The sequence below is a fragment of the Microtus pennsylvanicus genome, chromosome 4, assembly GCF_037038515.1.
Source record: "Microtus pennsylvanicus isolate mMicPen1 chromosome 4, mMicPen1.hap1, whole genome shotgun sequence".
In the NCBI taxonomy this organism is placed as follows: Eukaryota; Metazoa; Chordata; class Mammalia; order Rodentia; family Cricetidae; genus Microtus; species Microtus pennsylvanicus.
The window spans coordinates 133,332,296-133,354,675 of NC_134582.1; the positions used below are offsets into that span (position 1 = coordinate 133,332,296).

Here is a 22,380-nt window from a genome sequence, read left to right on the forward strand (position 1 = left end):
TATTAGAAGTTTCCAAACAATAAAACTGTTTCCAAGAGAAAACATCAGTGCTCAGTGCTCTTCCTTGTATTTCTGCTAAAACCTGGGACCATGTCACCTAAGTCTTTTGAAATGATGGTATAGAAAATAATATTCTCATTGCATTTGCTGCTGAGGTTCTTATTTTAGCAGGCAATCCCAGAATTGTGTTTTTACTAGATAACTTCTTTATGGAGTTGTTAGTTCCTATGTAAAATGTGACTACAGTGTATTTTGGACTGTTGCCCATAATATTATAATGTGTATAATCACTGTTAGTTCTTTAAATAGACAATATAAAATGTAAAAATATCAGTCAATTTACTGGTGTGTTTTAGTTTTTAATCCTTTCAATACAGTTATATGTACCAGAATAGCCTCTAGTGTTTAAAATTAGGTTGTCAGTGATCAGCTTCAGTCTAATTTCACAATTCTTGTTCATCACAGCCAATTTTCTCATGTTGGTCTCCAGAGTGAATTCCATCTCCTCAAACTTAAGAAGCAGAATTTTCCTTCCAACTAATGACCAGCAAGTTTGTCAGGTATGTACAACACAAAGCCTTTCCAGTTCTGACACACTTGGCAATTCCTTTATTGCAATTATTTGGTTATCAATTATTCCTTACAGATTACGTTTTATGACTTCTCCAGTCACCAGAGCAACCAATTGACAGCAGGCCTTCAAACCACATGTGACAGTCCTATCCAGCAGGTATGGCAGAAAGCAGAGACAATTCAGAGTCAGTGGGAGAGAAATGTCATCACAATCCGGAGCTCACAGCCGTTTCAGGTAAGCCTTATCTCCAGCTATGACTTTGGAGCAAAACCCGTAAGAATCCAGACTTAGAAACATACCCATTAAAAAGTCGCATGGCCGATTCATCTGCCCGACTGGAATTTCCCATAATTTTCAAGTCTTCAGTAAATTAGAATGGCTAGTCATGGTAATAGAATAGACATTTTCATTGTGAAATGTTGACTTTGTGTTTTAAATTAAAATAGATATATTTTAAGATACAGTGATGTAAAGGCTAACTATAATTTTATGAAATTAAGGCCTCAATTTCTTAAATCTTTTATTTTCATCTTTTACTTTGTTTACTTCTCTTTCTCCACACTTCTTCCTCCTAAAAAATTTCTTCTCTCTAACTTTACCCATGCATTTGAGAGCAGAGGATACTTATGAATAAAAATAAAGAGATTTTAATTTAAATTCTAATTCCAAATGCTGTTGAAGTAGGATGATTCTCATTTATCTCATGGTTAAGCTCATTTCAACACATCCTTTATTTTCCTAAATAATTTTATGAATTAAATCCAATGCAAGCTTATAAAAGACAAGCTTACTTATATAGCCTATTAAAATTAATACAGGACAGAAATTATAATATAATGCTTATTATAAGACTTCCTGGGAAAGTGTTACATATTTTAACATTTGGGATGGTCAAGAAAACTTTTCAGATAAAGATGAGAGGTATTTTGAAGAATTTTATTTTTTTAAGAAAATTAATGTCTAAACCCATTTTATGGACCAATTTAGCCAAAATATTTTCTTTATCATTTATTATTGAAATATTGTAGCAGTCAATTATCTTATTTTTAGTTTTGCTTTTTTTATTGCTTGAATGCATATAATGTCTTTTTATCAAACATAACCTCCTATTTCCTCCTTACAAATTCCTTCACTACCTTCTCTTCACCTTTTGTCTTCCCAAATTTTTGTGCTTAAAAAAACCCTTAAGACTACAAATGCTGCCTGTACCTCCATGTGTGTAGGACCATCTGCTGGAGATGGGTAGCCTCTGAAGAAAAATGTCTCTTCCTGCCTCAGTAGCCATAAATGGCCAATAACCTCTCAGCTAGAGATGGTATTTCTGAATCCCCTCCCTGCTTTGTGCTGGTATTTTGGCTGGTCTGTATGAAGACAATACTCCTATGAGTTGATATATTCAAAAGCCCTGTCATACCCAACCAAAAGTTTTGCTGAAGTTATCTACCTTTTTTTTAGCTCTTAAAATTCTTCCACCCACTTTACCATGTTGGTCCCTTAGTCTTGGGGGAACTGAATATTCAATGATCCCTTATTCTCTGCACATTGACAATTTATCAGTCTTTGTGTTAATGGCAGTCTCCTGCAAATAGAAGTAGAAGTTTCTTTGATGAAGGTTGAGAGATGTAAATTGCCCCAAATTTCTCATCAATAATTATCATATAAAAATAAATTTCATGTAAAAATATCTAATTTGATGTTATATATCCAGTTGTTTCAGCCTAAGGAATAAATTAGCTTCAATTTACCCTTAAGTTAATCTTGAGTGGCTAAAAGGAACGGCAAGGATAAATGATAGGTATCTATGCCTGCTATAAATGTTGAATGACATTTTCGTGAGTGACATATTTTCTTAGTTGATGCCATGGAATCACACTGTAATTGAAATTTTCAGCCATTGTTCAACTAAAAGGTTATTTAAAGAAGATACAAAATAATTTAGGATCTGGTTAAATGCTGCATAGATTTAATAGTTCTATGGTTGGACATAGTTTTACAGTTTAATAATTTGCAATCTATTGAAGTTAACAGCCATGTTTGTTTATGTGGGTGAGAGACATCTTACATCATGACATGGTTAAGTTTTTCTGGTGATTGCTTCGCTTATTTAAATATGACTTACTTGGGATGTGCTGGGCATGACACAAGAAAGGTTTCAAGTATTATTTTAAGAGATGTTTGGCACTTGTTTGGTGTTTCAGTGGCTTTAGCTGCGTGTGGTATGCCCTAAGCTCCCCTGGAGACCAGTGATTGTTATGATGGTTGAGATGGGAATCAGGGCTAGAGGAGGTTCTAGTATATTTCCTCCACACTTTGCAGGCCTCTATGTCTGCCTAAGCAACACAGCAAAGCCCAGATTGATTCTATTAAGAATGAGCCATCTCACTGGATGCAATTTGCTCCATTAATTTTGATGACAGGTGAAGATCTTATTTAGGCCCATGTTTTAACTATTACTTACTCATTTTTCTTAACTTCTAAACCATGAGTACCAAGTAAATCTTAAAATGATCATTCCCAAGTTGATACATGATTAGTATCTAGTTGTTCATATATTTAGGTCAAGGTTTCTCTTAGTAGGGTGACAGAGATTTGATACACTTGCTGGACCTTGTCAACCAAACCTTTCAAAGTGACTTCCTTGGTTACCTCAGGTGCCCATTTCCAAATACTATAGATTTTGTTGCTCAGATTGTGTATCCAATTAATAAACCTTAAAATTCCAGAGAATATCATCTCTAGGGCAATTCAGCTGTGACTGAGATGCAGATTATTCATGGGAGCTTTTTAAGTGGAACAGCAGCTTCAGTTTTCATAGATGCGACTTAGTTTATTAATGTGTTTCACTAAATACTTTAAATTGTTGGAAAAAGAGCGTTTGTAACATAAAGTTTTGTAAGTAGTAGAAGCATGGCGCCTGGGATGCCGAGTCTGTACTCCTGCTTTAAATATTGCCCTGTCGTCAAGTAACAGATGTTCACACACCACTGTGTGCTGGACTGCAGAGATGTGTTGTGCTTGTAATGTGACCATCTTCATCTACTATCTTGTTCCCGTAGAGCTTTTGTGGAAAGACTATTTTAGGAATTTTGTAATCAGCACCTTTATATTATATCTGCTGCCTCTGCAGCTTAGAAACCTTTGAGAATTATTTCATTCTCTGCAATTTCCCCACCATGCAGACTTCTGATAGTTTAAAGTCACACACACTTTCTTTAGAAATACGTATTTCAGTCAGTGACAGCTACAGCCAAGATGAACATGAGATTTTAGAAAATCCCCTGAAGCTGGTGGTCACCCAGAGTCCTTTAGCTAACTTTATCCCTTAATAAAATTGAAGTGTTTTAATTTACCAGGATATACTGTTCCATAAACAAAGAGTTGACATTATGAACAAAGAATGAACAAATTTTCATAACATATTGAAAACATGTAAGACATAGTAGCAACAAATACTTACTGAAGAACATTTACTAAAGTTAGGGAATTGTGCTTAGTACTTTGTGCCACAATCTAAGTGACCACTCAAGGAAACCCTCTGAGGGGGAGTGATGACCTGCCCCCATTTTAACCCTGGGGATTTAAGCTTTACATAGTTTGATAATCTATCATATCAGCACACCATGTTAGAACATTTAGAAGTTTGATTTCATATGACAATCACTTAACACTGAACTAAAGTAATTTTCTAAACTGTATCTAATTATAAAGTTTGAGAAGATGTGGATAAAAATATGAACCCCTGTTGATTGCCTTTGGGGGGCTACTTAGTCTAGGGTTAGTAGCCCGCCTGGCAGTTCAGTTATTCCAGGGTCATGGAGAGGCACTACCTGGAAGATATGGGCTAGGAGACAGGAAGAAGGCCATGCAAAGTTTGTCAAAGCCTCCGTTTATTAGGGACGAGATACAGCTTTTTATAGGGTAAGGAGTTGGGGGATGGGCACAGGGTTCTGGGCTCTTGCCGCATGGTTCACGTTGGTCACATGGTCCTCGTTGGTCACGTAGGCAGGAGGTTATCTTCGGTCAAGTCACAGTAGGCCTGGAAGTTGACACACCTAGTTCTCTAGATAGTTTAGAATGCGGGGTGGGTTCCGCTAACAGATAGCTCTCATTAACAGCCAACTTGGGTGTGGGGTAGGCTCTGTCAATAGAACCATTCCCAACACAACTATGGGTGTGGGGTTCTCTGCAGACTCCCCAGGGTGATGGTTCCTGTAATGATTTTAGGAGGAAATTGGCTCCTGACAAACCCCCAAAAGCAGTCAACTCTATTATGTAGAAATCAGTAAATATTCTTTCATATGCTAAAAAAATGACAACAAGGTATGCTGACACGTGGTATAGACCCAGAACTTGGGAAGCTGAGACAGGAGAATCAAAGTTCCAGGATCAGCCTGGTGTTCATAAGGAGACCCTGTCTAAAAATGCAAGGGAAAGAAAGGAGATTGATCAGAAAATAATTGAATATATACTATGAATTAATTCTAATGGCATGTGTCTATTATTTATCTATGTAAGGTCTTTCGGTCATGAACTTATTGTTAACCCGATCTGTTACTGATCTGATATCACAGCTTACTCCAACATTTAAATCGAGTATCCTGAGACTAGATCTCTTATCTCTATTCAGAGGTCATTTTCTCTAAAATGTTTCAGGGTAAATAGATTTGGCTCATTTTCTTGTTGAATCGGTGTAAGCTATGCCTTCCTCCTGCAATAATGTAAACACCTAACTTCACTTATGAGCTGCTGGTTTCTTTCCCGCCCCTTTCCCTCCTTTTCTGGGACTGGTTTACTCCTTAAAAAAAATTCCTAATACCATCTAAATAACTTAGGTGTTTGGAATAACCATCTTTGACAAAGCTTTGCATAAGGCAAGAAATATTATGTATCACCTTTTATAGAACTATCACTACCACAGCTAAGATAGCCTTTGACATTGTTTCTTCATGAGACCTGGATCTTTCTCATTAGCCTGGGGTTTTACTTGTTTTAGCTGCATTTCCGGATTATAACCAACATCCTTGGGGAAAAAAATCTTTTGTTTAAATCTTGTTAGTGGGGCCATTTAGTTAAGCTTGATGGACTCTATTTTGTAGCTTTACAGAGCCATTAGTAAATTTCCCATCAAGAAATTGTCCGTTTTTTTTTTTTTTTAAGAAAAATGTTCCCTGGCTGAGCTGGGGGCTCAAATGGCAGCCAATTATCACAATAACTTTTCTTCAGTTAGCCTGTGATTTAGCTGAGCCAAATAAACATATAATATATATCTATTGCAAGCTCTAATGAGAAGAGGATTAGGGCAGGAAGGTAATTTAAAGGCTGCTTCAATAGATCAGGCATGAGGAAATAGGAATGGAAACAAGGCTAGAAGGAAAATAGACTTAATAGGTCTTGGCTGATTAGACATGAGACCTGAGGAGACAGTGATTGTAAAGGTCATTTTGGAGTTTTCGACATCGCCACATTGCAGCCTGATTCATTGTCAGCAAATGAGTGGAGTGAGAGGCTCAATCTGGGGAGAAAGAGCAACATATTATGACTTAGAAGTAACTTTTCTCATTTGAGGGCAAATGCCTGGCAGGCGGCAGAGACATCGGAGGAGAGCTCAGGAGAGTGACAGATATTTGTGATGTAAAACATGGTTTTCCTTAGGCTGGATACCAGCTCAACTCTGATGATGGGTGGTCTTTTGGGGAGAGTGTGGGAGAAGCAGAAATTAGACTGGTGATGAAACAGACATTTATTTCCACTTCTTGTTTTAAATATTGTGACTGTGGGGAATACACTTGGCATGAGCTGGAAAGCATAGAAATCTGGAAAAAAATGCTCAGGAAAATAGAAAATACAATTTATAGAAATATTGAGGTTTGTATTCTCAAATGTAATTCCTAGAATAGCTTTCATAACTTAATATCTGTTATAATAACAGTTGCTAACAATATTTAATATCAATGATGTATCAAGTCTTGTATTTTATTTCTTAAAAGTTTATTTATTTATTCACTTACTTACTTTTTAAATATGTTATTTGAGTGCCCACATGCGTGGTAATATACCACATACAAACCTAAAATCTGTAGAAAGTTAATAGGTTAAGAAAAAGAGGTTGTTGGCTCCTCTGGGACTGCAGTTACAGAGGGATGTGAGCTAGCATCAGGGTTCTGGGAACAAACCTGAGTGCTTTGGAAGATCAGTCATTGGTATATCTACTCAGCACATAGTGTTCTTTAGATATAGAGTCTCATGAAGCTCAGGATGGCCTCCTACTCTTTATATGACAGGAGATGATCTTGAACTACTGATCCTCCACTGTCTCTCTCCCAAAGTCTAGGATTAAAGGTATAAACCATATGCCTGGCATAGCTTGGAGAAGAATAAATAGGGAGTTAGGCATACAAGGCAGGTACTCTTGCACTGAACTGTATCTCAGTTACTGCTTTGGGTATAACTTGTTTTCCTTGTATAAATAATATAATATGGATTATTTGTTGATTTTTTAAAAGTTTAAATAGTATGAGTTATTTATTAATTTTTTAAGTTTAATTTTATTTTATGTGTATGAGTGTTATGAGTGCATGCCTGTGAAACACGTGCATATGGTGGTCAGAAACGTGTTGGGTCCTCTGGAACAGGGTTTACAGTAATGTTTGTGAGCTGCTATGTGGTGCTGGGAACAAAATCAGGATCTTCTGGGAGAGTAACCATTGATCTTAGCCACCGAGTTGTTGTTCTAGCCCTCCTATGTATTATTTTCGTACATATTATTTTACATACCCATATGAGCTGCATGCTGCTTTTCTTAGAAATAATCTTCATTTAACGTTTACTGGGTCTTTCCAACATGTTCTACTTTCTATGCAATCTTCCAGTTTTTCTATTTTGTGAGAAGAATATGACTTTCTTAGACTTACATTTTAGGTTACTCAAGGTGGGACACACCTTTTATTGGATATTTAGTAGACAACATTTTCTTTGCAAGGAATCATACTAGCACAACATGTTGTATAGGATCAAAAGTGAATGCAATTCAGGACAGGGATGTGTTTCAGTGGATCCATACTAAACATCAACCCAAGAAGGGATATTGAGTTTCTGAAGTGATAATGTTTATACAATAAAAAAGGCTGAACTATCTACACATGTTTAATACACACTTGAATGAAGCCACAAGCGCCATGGCATTCCTTGGCGAGGTTGAGATAAAACTTCCATCAGTGCACTGATTTTCTACAATTTAAGTAATTGGAAAATAAAGTGGCCTCTCTTTGGATTTCTATGATTCATCGTAGCACAATATTTCTTGCTATGTAGACATGGGTTGTCTACACATCATAACACAAAACTGTAAGTCTGTTTTCTAAGCATGATTCTATTAATGGCCAGCAATATACAAGATGATAACACAAAGACAATTCAGACAAGACTGTGACTAAACTGTGAAGATGAGACAAATTGCCAAGGTCCAGAGGTCAAGATAAAACTTATGTGAGCACATAAATTGCATATATGGGAGCTCAAAATGTAAAGGTAGATGTAAGAGAGATGCCACATGAGTTCATGAATATGGCCCATAACCCACACCAGATATCTGCAGTACAATGATGGCAATATTGTCTTATTTTTGTTTTCACATTGTCTTATTTTTGAAAATATTTGCTTTGATCCCCTTTCCTTGGAATTTGTGTGATACCCGAAAACCCGCAGGAAGTGGCATGCATTTTATTTGTAAGCTCTCTTCTACAGCGCCACGAGAGAGTGGTGCACCTTACTTTGTGTCCTTCATTTGTTTTGTGTTTCTTATGCAGGTTGTTTTTCAAGCTCAAATGCTTGCCACTCATGGACAAGAGGAAGTTATAGCTATTGATGATATATCTTTCAGTTCAGGGTGCTTGCCTGCAGATGGTAAGAACTTTTTGTTTCATGTTGATTCTTACTCTGAAAATGTAGGCATTGCAATGACTTTTCTCTGTTTTTCTGTGATGTTTTAATGGTGGCTATGTTTCATTGCCCTGATATACTGTTTAACAGTGAGTGACTTGCCTACACTGGAAATGAAGACGGGCTCTTTCAGAAGCTCTGATGCTATTAAGGATTAAGTGGGAGGATTTAGCATTAGCCTTTAATCTCTTAGTGATGTTTACACTGGATGGCTAAATCTAAGCTAGAGAGCTCAGTGCCTTCCAGAGGGCTGGTAGGAAACTGGCTTCCACACACTAGAAATGGCCTCATAAGAGAACAGGTTTGATAATCTACTGCAGTGCATCAATTGGAAGAAAATAGGAGCTGGAATCTATATTTTCTATTTGAAATAAAACAAAATACATTGATAATCTATATATGTCAATCTAAGATGACATCAGTATTGATTTCTTAATTATATTAACCAGATACCATCCAATTCCCTATTTATATTTTCCCAATGGAAAGTTTAGTATTAAAATTAAAACATGATTTGGGTAAAAACTTAATCAAATAACCAAGGATCATATATATATATATATATATATATATATATATGTGTGTGTGTGTGTGTGTGTGTGTGTGTGTATGTATATACATATATTATTTTACATTACTTTTTTATTGCATTAATATAGTCAAATACAATAACTATTTTAGTAATAAGTTTTATGTTATTATAATGAAGTACTTGGGACTAGGTACAAGAAAATGAAATCAAGTTAATTTAGCTCATAGTTCTAGAGATTCAGGGTATATGCTTGGCTCTGGTGATTACTTCATGATAGAAATACATCATTGTGGATGACATCATAGAAAAAAATACTAAAGAGGGAAAAAGCATATGATTAGACAGGAAACTGAGGTGGGAAAATGGTTTTCTTCTCTATTATAGATCCCACAAGAATGATAGTAGATTCTTTTCAAAGTTGTGCACATTTTGTTATAATGACTCCCTGACTAAGATCTACCACTAATGGTCCCAACAGCTGTTAATGTTGTCAAACAGTGGCTCAAATAGTAAAGACATAAACCTCTCGGGGACTTGACTTATACACAAACCTTAGAAGCTATTTTGTCAGAAGGGACTCCATGTTTGAACTTAGTTAAAATATATGGCAGTTATGATAATAATTCAAGATCCAAGGAGACATGTTGGTTTTCCTAAGAAAGAAGAATGATTTTATTAGTGGATACTTGTATTGTATGTGAAATTTAACCATTGTTATTTCTGGTATGATAGAAGTTGCAAATATGCAGGACTTATGGGATCTGTAAAAGTCCTTCTAACACTGAAACACATAAAGGCCTGTATTAGCGATGCTCACTGTATATTAGAGAAGGATTTCCTTAGTATTCATTGAAATAGATAATTCAGGGGGATAGATTTCATGCTACTCAGTTTTAGAAGTAAATAATCAGATTATCAACACGAAAGACATTTCAGGAAAAGAGGGTGGTATTAATTAGACCAGAAAAATACAGCCTATCAGAATTATAGGCTGTGCTCATATCCACGGCTGACTACTCTTCAGCTCAAATCTCCCTTCATAGTCTCTCTCTTCCTGTTACCTGTTGCCATTCTTAAATTAAGAATGCAGCCAGTGTTCACTCAGTCTTTTTAATAAAGCATTTATTTCTGATCCTTCAACTTCAGTGTGCTTTTTATTTTCTGCAAAAGTTTGGTCTGTCAAAATGATTTCTAACAAGATATGTTTATTGGCTAGTCTTGTTAATCATCCTCAAAAGAGAAGCAGGCAATGAGGCAAGCAATTGGATGGAGTTTTTCCTTACTATTGGGCTTCTGCCATTGATGTTATACTTACATTGCATATTTTCATGGGGACACCACTTGATGTTGCTTAGGAGTGGAACTTCCCTACTATCATTTCAGATGTGAACGTTCTCTCTATTACTAGCTGTTGAAATTAAAGCAACTTCCTCATTATCTGTGATCATCATTTTGGGATAAAGACCAAGGTAGTGGGAGTCATAATAAATATTCAAAAGATAAATACAAGATTTTGTAGTGACCACTTCAAATACCTCTGGAAAGAAGAAAAACAAAACAGAAATAAGAGTCAATAGATGATAACATTCAATAAACATTGCAGAGAAACCTGGGGTCAAATAGAAAAACACCAAAATCTTTGCTTTTTATCACAATCTACTTGTAATGTACATCAGATTCTGTGGAAGTGAAAGATACTAAGCATTAGTCATCATGTGTGCATTTCAAGGTTGTTCTTTTCAATTGTGCCTTTTATATGTTAAATCCATACCTCATTGCAGGGTTTGGGATAGGAGAAGATGATTACAGAATTCAAGACTGAGGTCTTCAATACATGTGAATGTCAGGCATGCAAGACAGGGTTGTGATAAGGTAGATGTCATGGAATAAGACAATTTATCCACAGATGGACAAATAATTAGGAAATGGCAAATTTTGGGAGTTAATGGTATGTAAGCTTAGTCTCCATCCTTGGAATATCTGGCATAGGTAAAGGTTTGGAAGGAAAGAGCAGCAGAATGAGGGTGGGTTGATAGCAGGGACAGAGCTGAGTTTGTGACTACTGAGGACCAGCATGGGGAGGGTGGCTCTGTTCTGTAAAGGGCAGGAATGTGAAAGGTGGTTAAGAAGCATTAAATTTTCAGTGGGATTGAGCAGCCAACTCCAGGCAGTAATGGAACAGACTGAATATAGTTAATCATCAGAACCACATGTGAGAGTGATTGGTGCTGGGCTTCCCTCCAGACCTAGGAGATGAGGATCACTGAAGATGGGGCTTGCATTTTAAATTAGGTTATTGGGACAGTTTCTGTGAAATAAGCACAGCTATGCTTAAAAACAGACCTGGCATTGACAAAATGTTCATCCTGGTTAGTCTCTGATTCCTGGACAAGGAACAGAACTCCAATTAAAGACAGTCAGTGATTTAGTTTCCTGGGGTCCTGAGGGTGGGATTGAGTGGGAGCACCAGAGGCAAGGAGGCAAAGCCAAATGGTTGTCTTAAATCAGAAAATCCTTCCGGATGTGAGCTGGGCTTTGGCATGGCTTTAATCGGATGTAAACAGATAAGTAAGCTTAAATGACTTTATAAAGTAAAGGCGTGAGTACTTAACTTGTTCCTCTCCTTATGAAAGTCAAGGATAAAGAGAGGGTTTTAATGTTTTCCTCATGCTGTTCAGCTTGAGGATGAACTCTGTACACATCAATTGGGAACTAGAAAAAGAAAGAGAGGAAGGGAGGCTATTTTCGGCCAAGCTATTGGTCAGTCAGTTCTTATACGGATTATTTTCATTGCTAGAGAGCACAAAATTCTTCTGAACATTTACTTTGTTCCTGTAATAGGGATAGGCAGTGGGAACCACTAGTTAAGTAAGTTTGCTTCAAAAACTGAAAATCATCCATCCATTTAAAAATAAATTTCTATTTTCTATTGTCTTTCAAAATCTATTTTGTCTGTTTTATTTCCTACTTTCATCATTGATATACTCATCACCAGAAGGATATCTCTGAAAGGAAATGTGGCTGATTTTTTCAGGTGAAACCAAAAACAAAAAATCAAAAACAATACCAAAGTAAAACTAATAACTTCAAGAATAAAAGAAAAAGAACCAATTTAAAAAATACCCAGAAAAAGAGTAATGTTCTCCCTTAAAAGCATATAGGATAGCATATGGGATAAATATTTATATTTACATCACACACACACAGACAGACACACACATGCACACATACACAGTGGAATATTTCTGTATCACCTTATGCATTCAATGAATGGAGAATAATAGATATAATTACTACATAAAGTGGTTAGTATAGAATTTCTAGGACTATAAGACTTCTGCCTTCTGCTGAAAGCGCTAACAAGATAAGAAAAATATTAAAATATGCCTATCCTTAGAGTCACAATGAATATAAGACAATAAGCTTATAGAAGATGAATGTATCAAAATAGTCATCTTTGAAATAATATACTCAAAGGCCAAGAGAAATATATAGTGGAGATAAAGATATAAGGGATGCTATTGTGAGACAAAGGTAATAAATGCAGAGTAGACAAATAAAAATTAATAAAATTTCCAATTTTATTGTAATCATAAAGCAATTACTACTAGAAGTCAGAGACTGTAAGTTAGGATTAAAAAGTGAACCAATTTTATTCTAAGAAATCTCATTCTAACTATAATTACACATATTAATCAAAAGCAAGGGGAGGTGAAAGCTGGTCATGGTGGGATACACCTATGATCACTGCTCACTAAGATTGAGGCAGGAAGATCGCAGTTTAAGGTTACTCTGAACTATACAGCAAGACTCTTCTCAATAAATAAAACAGAACAACAACTACCAAATAAGAAGTTGGAGAAAGACACAGTACACATCTCTAACCCAGGTGGAGTGGCTATATCAGTGTCAAATGTGCCTCAATGCCACGGAAGTTAGCAGTGCTAAGTAGAAACATTGTACTGCATAATGGTTAAAGGCAAGTCGACCAAAACCAAACCAAACCAAAACAACAAACAACCCCCCCCCCCCACACAATCTTCAACATATACGGCTTCAATGGCAATATTTCAAAATGAATAGAAAATATTGTTGGAATTAAAAGCAATGTATAATTACACCAGGAAACTTCATTATATGTCTCCCAAACATAATAGAAAGCATATACAGAAAGTCATCAAAATCACCATATTATATACTTGAACAAAATGATCTACCAATATGTAACAATTAACATTTATTATTTATTAAAATATTTTAAAACAATATAAAGGTTAAACTAAAATCCAGTAGAATGCAATGTTTGTCCAGGACAGCCTCAGCCCAGGGGTACAACAATGAAAGCAAGCAAAGTCTTCAATCTGGGGAAAGAAGATTAAGAAATGAATAAAATTTCACAGCTAAGTGCTAATTTGGGACTACCTCCATTCAGTCATATGATAAAGCCCTGACCTCCACCAGAAGACTGGGACTTAGTAACCTGGCTGAGTGAAAACACATTGCTCCTTTGTCTTAGTCATTGTACTATTGGGGTAAAGAAACAACACAACCAAGACAACTCTTACAAGAGAAAGCATTTAATTGGGGCTTGCTTTAGTTTCATAGGTTTAGTATCTTATCATTGTGGCAGGGAGTATTTGGCAGATGTGGCAGGTGTGGTGCTGGAGGTGTAGTTGAAAGGTACATCCATCCTGATCCTAGGACAGAGACAGGGAGATGGGAAACCTCAAAGCCTAACTCTAGTGACAGACTTCCTTCACGAAGCTCACACCTCCAAATCCTTCTAATGCTATCAAACAGTCCTAGTCCTTGGTGACTAAGCATCAAAATGTATGACTCTCTGGGGTCATTCTTATTTAAATTTCTTATTAAAAATGTCCAAAAAAATTTTTGATAACACTATAGTCTTGTAATAGGCAAATATATTCTCTCTGTCTCTGTCTGTCTCTTTCTCAAATACAGATAGAAGCTAAAGAACCATATAAAATGGAAGTAAATGGTGGCATTGATGATGATCGGCAATGAGAAATAAAAATTCCAGAAACAAAAGCCAATCATTATAAAAGGTAAATAAATTAATTGTTTTATAAGATTAGCCAAATTAAAAAGACAGTAGACATAGATTACAAATGTCACCAATGAAATGAAGCCTAATGAGAAAAATCTTATAGATATTAGACTAATAACACATCCACCAATTGATTTCTGGTAGTTTCTTTCAATTATAAACTATTAAAATTCATTAATAATAAAGTGAAAATCTGAAGAATTTTATGTTTAGTAAAATTCAAAATGAACATTTTCATTGAAGAAAATTCTAAGACAACATTATTTCACTTGCAAATTTTGTTAAGGATTTATCAAAAATAGAATGGTGTTCATTCTTTTCAGTGTAGAAAATAGAAACTAGGAGAACATGTTCTACCTCATTCTGAAAAGATTATATTATACAACAAAAATCCAGACAAAATCCACAAAATACCATGTTATCTAACTTCAATGGTCATTTTTCTCACAGAATTAAAAAATTTCAGTAAAATGTTATAGAATCAATTGAAATGCAAGGCCGGTTCAATGCTACTGAAGTAATCAGTTTGTGAGACCATGTAAACAGACTCAAGCAGAAGTGGCCATGCAATAGTCTCTGTAGATCCAGAAAAACTGTTTGACAAAACTCAAAATACTATGAAGAATTATGAACTAATTTAATATCATAAATGTTCTCAAATCTTACAGCCAACTTTAAAGGTAACAATGAAAGAATGACGCTGTGCCTTGAAACTGGAACCAAGAAAGGTTGGCGATTCATCACTGTACTTCACCAACATTCCTAAGTGGTGCAACAGAGTAACAATACACATAAGCAAGGCACGCAATCGCACCAGAATAAAGTACACTTCCCTATTTGGATAATTAGCTAAACAGTCTCATGGAGTATAGGTTTTAAAAGTTTCTAGAATTGTAAAATTAACTTGACATAGTAGCGGGAGACAAGGTCAGAAGAAGAATCGAATTTGGCTTAGTGTAATAGCAACGGGCCACTGGAAATCCACATTACAAAATGGCTCCACATGTCGCAGAGTAAAAAGAATTCTTAAATATACCAATATGAGTTTGGTCTGTACTTAGAAAGCCACAAAACACTGACAAAGGCTGTCAAGAAGAAATAAATGTTGAATTTATGAGAAGTAAGTTAAAAATAAGTTTATAAAACACTGGTAGCTTTTTAAATGGAAAAATGGAGATTGTGTAGTTTCTACATATTTTAGTAATTATATGTTGAGAGGAAAATAACCCTATTGTTTTAGTAAAAATATTTTAATATTTACTGTAATATAACAACTTTATAGCAATACATAATTATAGTTACATTTATCAATCCTTAATTCCTTACTGAAACAATAAAATTATGTTTTTTTTATAGTATTAGAGAAATCCTTTAGACATTTCCTCTACTCCTAAGAATAATGTTCTGTAGAGTTGTTGCCCTTCTCAGAATACAAAACTCATGGTATGTTTATTGGAAGAAATATCAGTTTATACTCTCCCAAACTATTAAGCACAAAATAGAAATCAAGGATTGTGACTATACTGAAATAAAATATGTTTAATCAGTGCTTCTTGAATAACACTGATTGATTCTTGAATAAATTGATGATTATAATTTTTATAATGATTGTGTGCTGTGACTCATAATCAGAATATTGTGAAATTCCGTGAATATTTTTGATTGGGTTTTCAGGACTTTGCTTCAGTGTCATTTGTAAAATGACACCAATGTACAAATCATTGCTTAATTAGAATCTTCATGATGCATAAATATTATCCAGTTAAATAACTAAAATCATACTTACCTTTTTAAAATGCTAGCTTTTCAGTAACCTTTTAAGAACTAATAACTTTTAACTTAAATGCATTATTAATTAAAGAAAACTGACAAAAACTATCTGAAATCTTTAGGGTCAAAATTGGATGTTAATGGTAACTTTTACTGCAACAGAGCTGGAATTCATTACCTAATGAATGGGGATTACTGGCCAATTGCACACAACCTGTTTATGTGAGATAAGCTTTGAAGGATGGAAGTGTTAGACATGTGACTTCATTAGTCTAGATGCCTTGGGATGATTGGCAAACCTCTCTTCTATTGAAGATGAAAAATTTTAACTACCTGTCTGAAAATTTTCTGTAAATTGAGATGGCAGTACAATGTAGGAGAAGGAGTGAGGAAAAGAGGGAGAAGGAAGGGAGAGGCGAGAGAGAGGAAGAAGAAAAGAGTGAATATGATATCTACAAATGACTGTGAGCTGCTGTATTGAATATATTAAAATAATATAAGCTTTTTGAAAATTTATAGATTGGCAATGTATGCAAACAACACCCAAACATAAACCTATTATGGTTATAAATTTGTTTAGGATACCACTAAAAGTGGTTATACTGAGATATGAAAGAAATGTTTCGTACCTTATCCATACAGAATACATCCCAATTAAGTGCAATTTTCACTTAAATATTTTGCTAGTTTTGCTTATATCATTTTTAAACTATTGTATAAATAGTGGTAAATCAGAGATAATATATAACATTTCAATGAATTATGCCCAGTGGTAATAGCTCTGAAGGGAAGATTTGTAGCAACTGATATGAATCTACAAAATTACCATTTTAATTGTTTCATGGTAATTGTTATTGTTGTATTCTAGCTTCACTTATTGTCATGGTTTTCTAAATTGCATGTGCAGTTTTATTTCCAGTGTATCTTATTTTCAAGATGATTTGCATAATTATCAGTTTCAAACTCTCGTTATAAAAAACCATATTATGTAGGTATTGGTAAATCACTGCTATTACCAATTGATATACTTTATCACAAATAAAATATAAGATGATTTCTAGAGACCATAAAGTAATTTCAATCTGATTTCTTTAGTCATTTACTCATTTGTTAAAGAAATAAATATGAATTTAGCTCTGTATCCTGCCAAGATATATTTCTAGGCATTGAGATAAACAAGAGCAAAAAGACAAGTAATATTCATTACATTCAGGGAACTTGCATTTTTATTTGGGATAAACAGACAGTAAGCAAATAAATAAATGTGTTTTATGCCAATGATAAGCAAGAGAACATAGGACTGAGATAAAGTACCAGAGGTGAGGGTAAAAAAGTAAAATTTTAAATAGCACACTCAGTATGCTGACCTTAAATGCACAGATAGTAATTGAGCAGGAAGGCCAAGGGGTCCAGAGAACAAGACACGTGCACTTTAGCAAGATATGTAAATGTAAAAGCCTGCAGGAGTAAGCTTGGTTTACTAGGTGAAGATCATAGCAAGGGCTTTTCTGTCTCCCTCTTAAAAGAGCATCTATTCAAAATATTTCCCTCTTTCCTCAGGAGAAATGCAAAAGCAAGAGGATCAGGAATTCAAGGTCATTGTTGCTTCTATTATTATAGCAGATCACGGAAGTACATACCTGTACTTCTAGATCTTGGCAGTTTGATAAAGACAGGGAGATCAGGAGTTTATGATCACTGTGGGTCACATAATACCATGACTCAAGCAATAATGTTAATAGAATCCAGAATAAGATGACTGTTCTTTGAGTCAGAACTGGTAATATTAACAGAGTCTTGTACATGTTTTGCAGATAAGGTAGAAATTTTTCTGATGGGGAGGATGCCAGGAGGGAGGAGGATAAGGGAAGAGAGTAGAGAATAGGGTTGAGAAAGAGAGGGGAAGAGGAGAGGAGAGGAGAAAAGAGATGGCATGTTGCAAACTTCATGCTTGAAGCACAAATACAAGTTGTTTGCTATTTTTTTATTAAAAATTTCCTCCTCCTCCCCACCTCTCTTTTCCCTCTCCCTTCCCCCACTCCGCATCTCTCACTCCCCTCCCCCTCCCTCTCCAGTCAGAAGAGCAGTCAGGGTTCCCTGCCCTGTGGGAAGTCCAAGGTTCTCCCCCCTCCATCCAGGTCTAGGAAGGTGAGCATCCAAACAGGCTAGGCTCCCACAAAGCCAGTATATGCAGTGGGATCAAAACCCAGCACCATAATTGAAAATAAGTCTGTAGAAAGATATTTGGGGCAGAGGAAAATAAATTTCAGATTATGGCCTACTTTTTGTAGGTACTTGTAGTCATCTTAGGGAAAGAACCAAAATGGAAGGAGGATGGCTTAGTTGGGTTCCAGATAAGGTGTGAAATAGAGCCTGACATGTAGCTCAGTGTGAAAATCTGGTCACATAAGAGAAAATCGTGTGTGGAGCTTAGTGAATACTGCATTTCCCATCTTTCCATCCCTCATTCCAGTAAGCTCCAGACACCGAGAATAGGGAGAAATCAAGTAGACACAATGCTATTGAACAGTTTGTTGAGGATTGAAAAGTAAATAGATACAGTACTTCCGAAGTTATGCTTGATAGATGCAGTTTCCATTGAAACTGGGAAGGGGCAGAAGTAAAGGTTATGAAATACAATACTTGTAGTATGAGGCAGTATGAACACACACTAAGCAAAAGAAGCTAGACCCAGAAGACCATGTACCACATCACTTCATTTATTTGAAAAGCACAGAGTGAGTAAATCCACAATGACAGAAGGCAGTGTCTGAGACGGTAGAGAGAATGGAGCCTTACCAGCAATGGATATGGAATTTTATCTAATGTAAAGGAATGTTTTGGAAATACATAGTCATTTTAATTGTATAATGCTGCAGATGTACAAAATTACAATGAAGTGAACAGCTTCAAATGGTTTAGGTAATAGATTTTGTAGAGTAGGAATTTTACATTAAGAAGAGCTCTCACCAAGCCACGTTCAAGAGCAAGCATCGAAAAAAATTGGAATTCATGAGAATCTTCATTGATTAAGTTGATAGTTTGAGCCATTTGAAGATGGGTGAAATGCTGTTGTTTGGGTTACCAAAGGGAACGATCTCATAGGAAAGAGAACATGTGGTTGCAGAGGAGAGATGATGAACTTACTGGAGTGAATCTTTAAATAGGCAGGATATGCAATTTCTTTACAAATGAATAGGTAGTCCAGAGAAGAGCATGGGCAGTTGATAAGAAAAAATGTGGAGAAAACAGCAGGCAAAGGTGGGGCTGGAGTAGGTCTCATCTGATTTCTCTCATTTTCCCAACCAAGTGTGAAGCAAGATGATTAACTGACAATGGTGTTGGAGTGGGAAGAACGAGGAGGATAGGAACAGTAGTCTAAGATGGAAGAAAATTGGGATTTAATGCTGTAATGAACTGGATGGTCACAAATATGAACTTATATCAGTCTGCAAGATTGCATCCTCTCTTTATGTCCATTAGCTATATAAATACGGGGTAGACCAGGTTCAGGGTTCAATTTAGTTTTTCTTTGAGAGATTGGAAGTGCATAAAAAGATAAAGGGAAAGGCATTTGTCTGAACAACTGTAAGAAAAGAAATGACATTACTGAGTACAAAAGCAATTAAAGGCATTGTATGACCATAGACTGATGGGCTGGTATGATAAAGCTATCATTGAGCAAATACCATGGAATGTTCTCAAATAAACCAGGGTCAGTAGGTAGATGATTTTATGGGATTACCGTCATATATACAACTCATTTTCACTGGTGTCACTAAGAAACATGAAAGTCTTGTTAGAGTTGAGGTATAAAAGGGAGCGAGCTACACATGCTAGGTTGCAGAGTGGGCCACTTGAAGGTATAAAAGGGAGAATTCAGTATCATCAGAGGTTTTCATGCTTCAATGAAAAAATGGAGTTGTGTCTCTTCATTTCCAAGACAAGTTCAAGAGTGAGTTAGGAAATAAGTTAGAATCTGTGAGAACTGGTTATAGTGATATTTCATTTATGCTTTAATAAATAAAGCTTGCATGAAGATCAGAGGGTAAAACTAAGCCACAAGAGGCCACACAGTGGAGTCACACACTTATAATCCCATGGTTTGGGAGACAGTGGCAGATGGATCTCTATGAGTTTAAAGTCTGGCCTACCCAAGATCATTGCAGAAACAGATGCAGGTGGTGGTGGCTCACACCTTTAATCCTAGTACTAGGGAGTAACACCTTTAATCCCAGCACTAAAGGGAAATATAAAATGAGAGGAGACAAAGGCTTAGGGCTCAGCCTACAGTCACTTAGCCTTGGTAGAGGTAAGACTTTTCTAGTCGCTTGGCTGTTTTGCTTTTCTGATCTTCAGCTTGAACTCCAGTATCTGTCTTTGTGTTTTTACTATTTGTGCTACAATTGGTAGCACTTACAGAAGCAAGTGGAAGGTTCAATAGAGTTCACGTTTTGATCGAAGTTATTTTCCAGGAACTAAATAATAACAGCAACAAATAACATAAAAGTGAATGTTGAAACAGCCAAAGCCCAAATTTTCAAAGACCTAGGAGTTCATACCATTTGCTCCTGAGTATGGCAACCTGGCCCAGTGGGAGACACCAATGTCAAGAGAGTTAAACTCAGTATTTCCTAATCAGAGAGTAAAAATTTTCTGCAAGTAGTAGTAAGAGCAGAGGGGAGAGCGAGTCTACTTCCAAGTATAATCTCTGCCACAAAATTATTCATAATGTCATCTAGTCAGAGAAGCTAGTTCAAGAGTGGAGCCCATTTCCAGTGTCAGAAGATGTCATCTACCATATTAGTTCCCTAAACAAATCACAATCCTAGACTCTTCATTTCAATATTAGTGTAGATCGCTTCTGTGAAAACATTGATGGTTTGGCTTGGAAATTTCCCTGATACTACCACGATCTGATTGAACCATAGATCCAGTGGCACGGTTGCTTTATCCTTGCTGTCCCTCTCTCTTTGTCTCTGTCTCCCTATCTCTTTTTTCCTGATTATGGCTTTGTAATCTGCTATGCAAGTGTTCAGAACATTTTAGTAAATGGTACCATTCTGGGAGAGATGTGTTTTCAAGGGCTCTTGCATCTCACTTGTGTTCATTGTATAAATTTAACAGATGAGGTTTTACCATGTCAAGAAGGGTTACAAAACAAGGACCTACATTGTTCGGATATGGAGCTCCACAGAGTTGATTCTTCAGAAGAAGGCTTGAGATGTAAGTGTCAAATCGAGATTCCCATTTTGTTGGTATGGTCACAATGTACAAAAGCCATAACCAGCTATAGGAGCTTGTATGTGCCAACCTTTCTTGGCACTGATGTCTTAGTTTTAGTCAGGTGTCAAAGTTTTCACTTCAAGAGAATAGTCAACAAGCATATACACATCTATCTTAGATGACGTTTTATAAAGTCATACCATTGCAAAGTATCTTATTATCATATACAATATATGGCTTTTAAAATTTGAGTTTGTGGGTGAATGGCAAACAAACTAATGGGTATAATTCCATGAAGTAGATAAGGAGAAATATGAAACTTTACAATTTGTTCTAAAGCTATGATGCAAGAAAAATTACAAATCTAATTTTTAAGCCAATGGTCCTTTTAAGAGAAGATCCACATTTTTATCAAGTGAAAAACTTTTGCAAAATAGAGTGGCTTAGGTATTAATGCAGCTGTGTCTGGCCTGTGGGTCACATGTACCCCAGGATAGTTATGAATTTGGCCAAACAAAAATTACTTAAAATTGTACATAATGTCTTTTTGTAATGTAGTTATGTAGTTCTCCAGCATGAACTTTGTAGATGACAGCATCATGTCCCAGTTGAAGAAGGTTGGATGCACCTGCCTGGGTCTAAGGCTTTTCTGAATCAAACATTCAAGATAGTGATGTGCCCTTGTGTGTTTGCAGAAGACCTCTTAGTTTAGTACAACACACCATTGAGGTTGAGTTGTCACTCAAGGAGACTGTAATAATCCACCAAGGCCATTTGCTCTCCTCTCAGTGTGCCAGCCCTGTGGATTTGACTTCGACATGTGTGCCTGGGTAACCAAAGCACCTGCTGAGCAAACTTCTTGGATGTGCACAAAAGCAAGTGAGGTCCCTTTACTGGACTCTGTACACTGGCAGGATCTAAGTGGCAATGATGAAGGTACCAAATGAAATGCAATGTATTTTATATATGATGCTTTATTGTGATGACTATTAAATCTTTAAGCCAGGGGTGTCTATAAGCATACATATTAATAAAAGTATAATATATCATAAATTTTGAAAGGGAAAAATGATGGTTTTTAAACCTGTAAAAGAAAAATCACGCCACATTAGCTGTTGTTTTGTTTTATCTTTCTTATGGTTTGGATGTATCAGTTTATATAAATTAAAAACAAAGCCTTTTATCTAGCCCAGTCAAGTTGCTTCTCACTGAAATGCTGTTTCCTTCTGTCATTAGAATGCAAGTTATTATGATTTGTGTTCATGTCTCCCC

General features: G+C 35.9%; 1 protein-coding gene across 2 annotated transcripts in view; it reads left to right on the forward strand.

The window, feature by feature from the left end:
- The window catches only part of Malrd1 (MAM and LDL receptor class A domain containing 1), a 598,349-nt gene that overhangs the window by 36,574 nt on the left and 539,395 nt on the right, over positions 1 to 22,380 (forward strand). The window contains exons 3-7 of one of the 2 annotated variants that reach the window (XM_075971104.1): positions 466 to 560; positions 647 to 808; positions 8,380 to 8,476; positions 21,010 to 21,108; positions 21,898 to 22,044. In XM_075971104.1, the coding sequence (XP_075827219.1) occupies positions 466 to 560; positions 647 to 808; positions 8,380 to 8,476; positions 21,010 to 21,108; positions 21,898 to 22,044 (600 nt within the window). The remainder of the gene's footprint in view (positions 1 to 465; positions 561 to 646; positions 809 to 8,379; positions 8,477 to 21,009; positions 21,109 to 21,897; positions 22,045 to 22,380) is intronic. The other variant, XM_075971103.1, reaches the window with a different exon arrangement.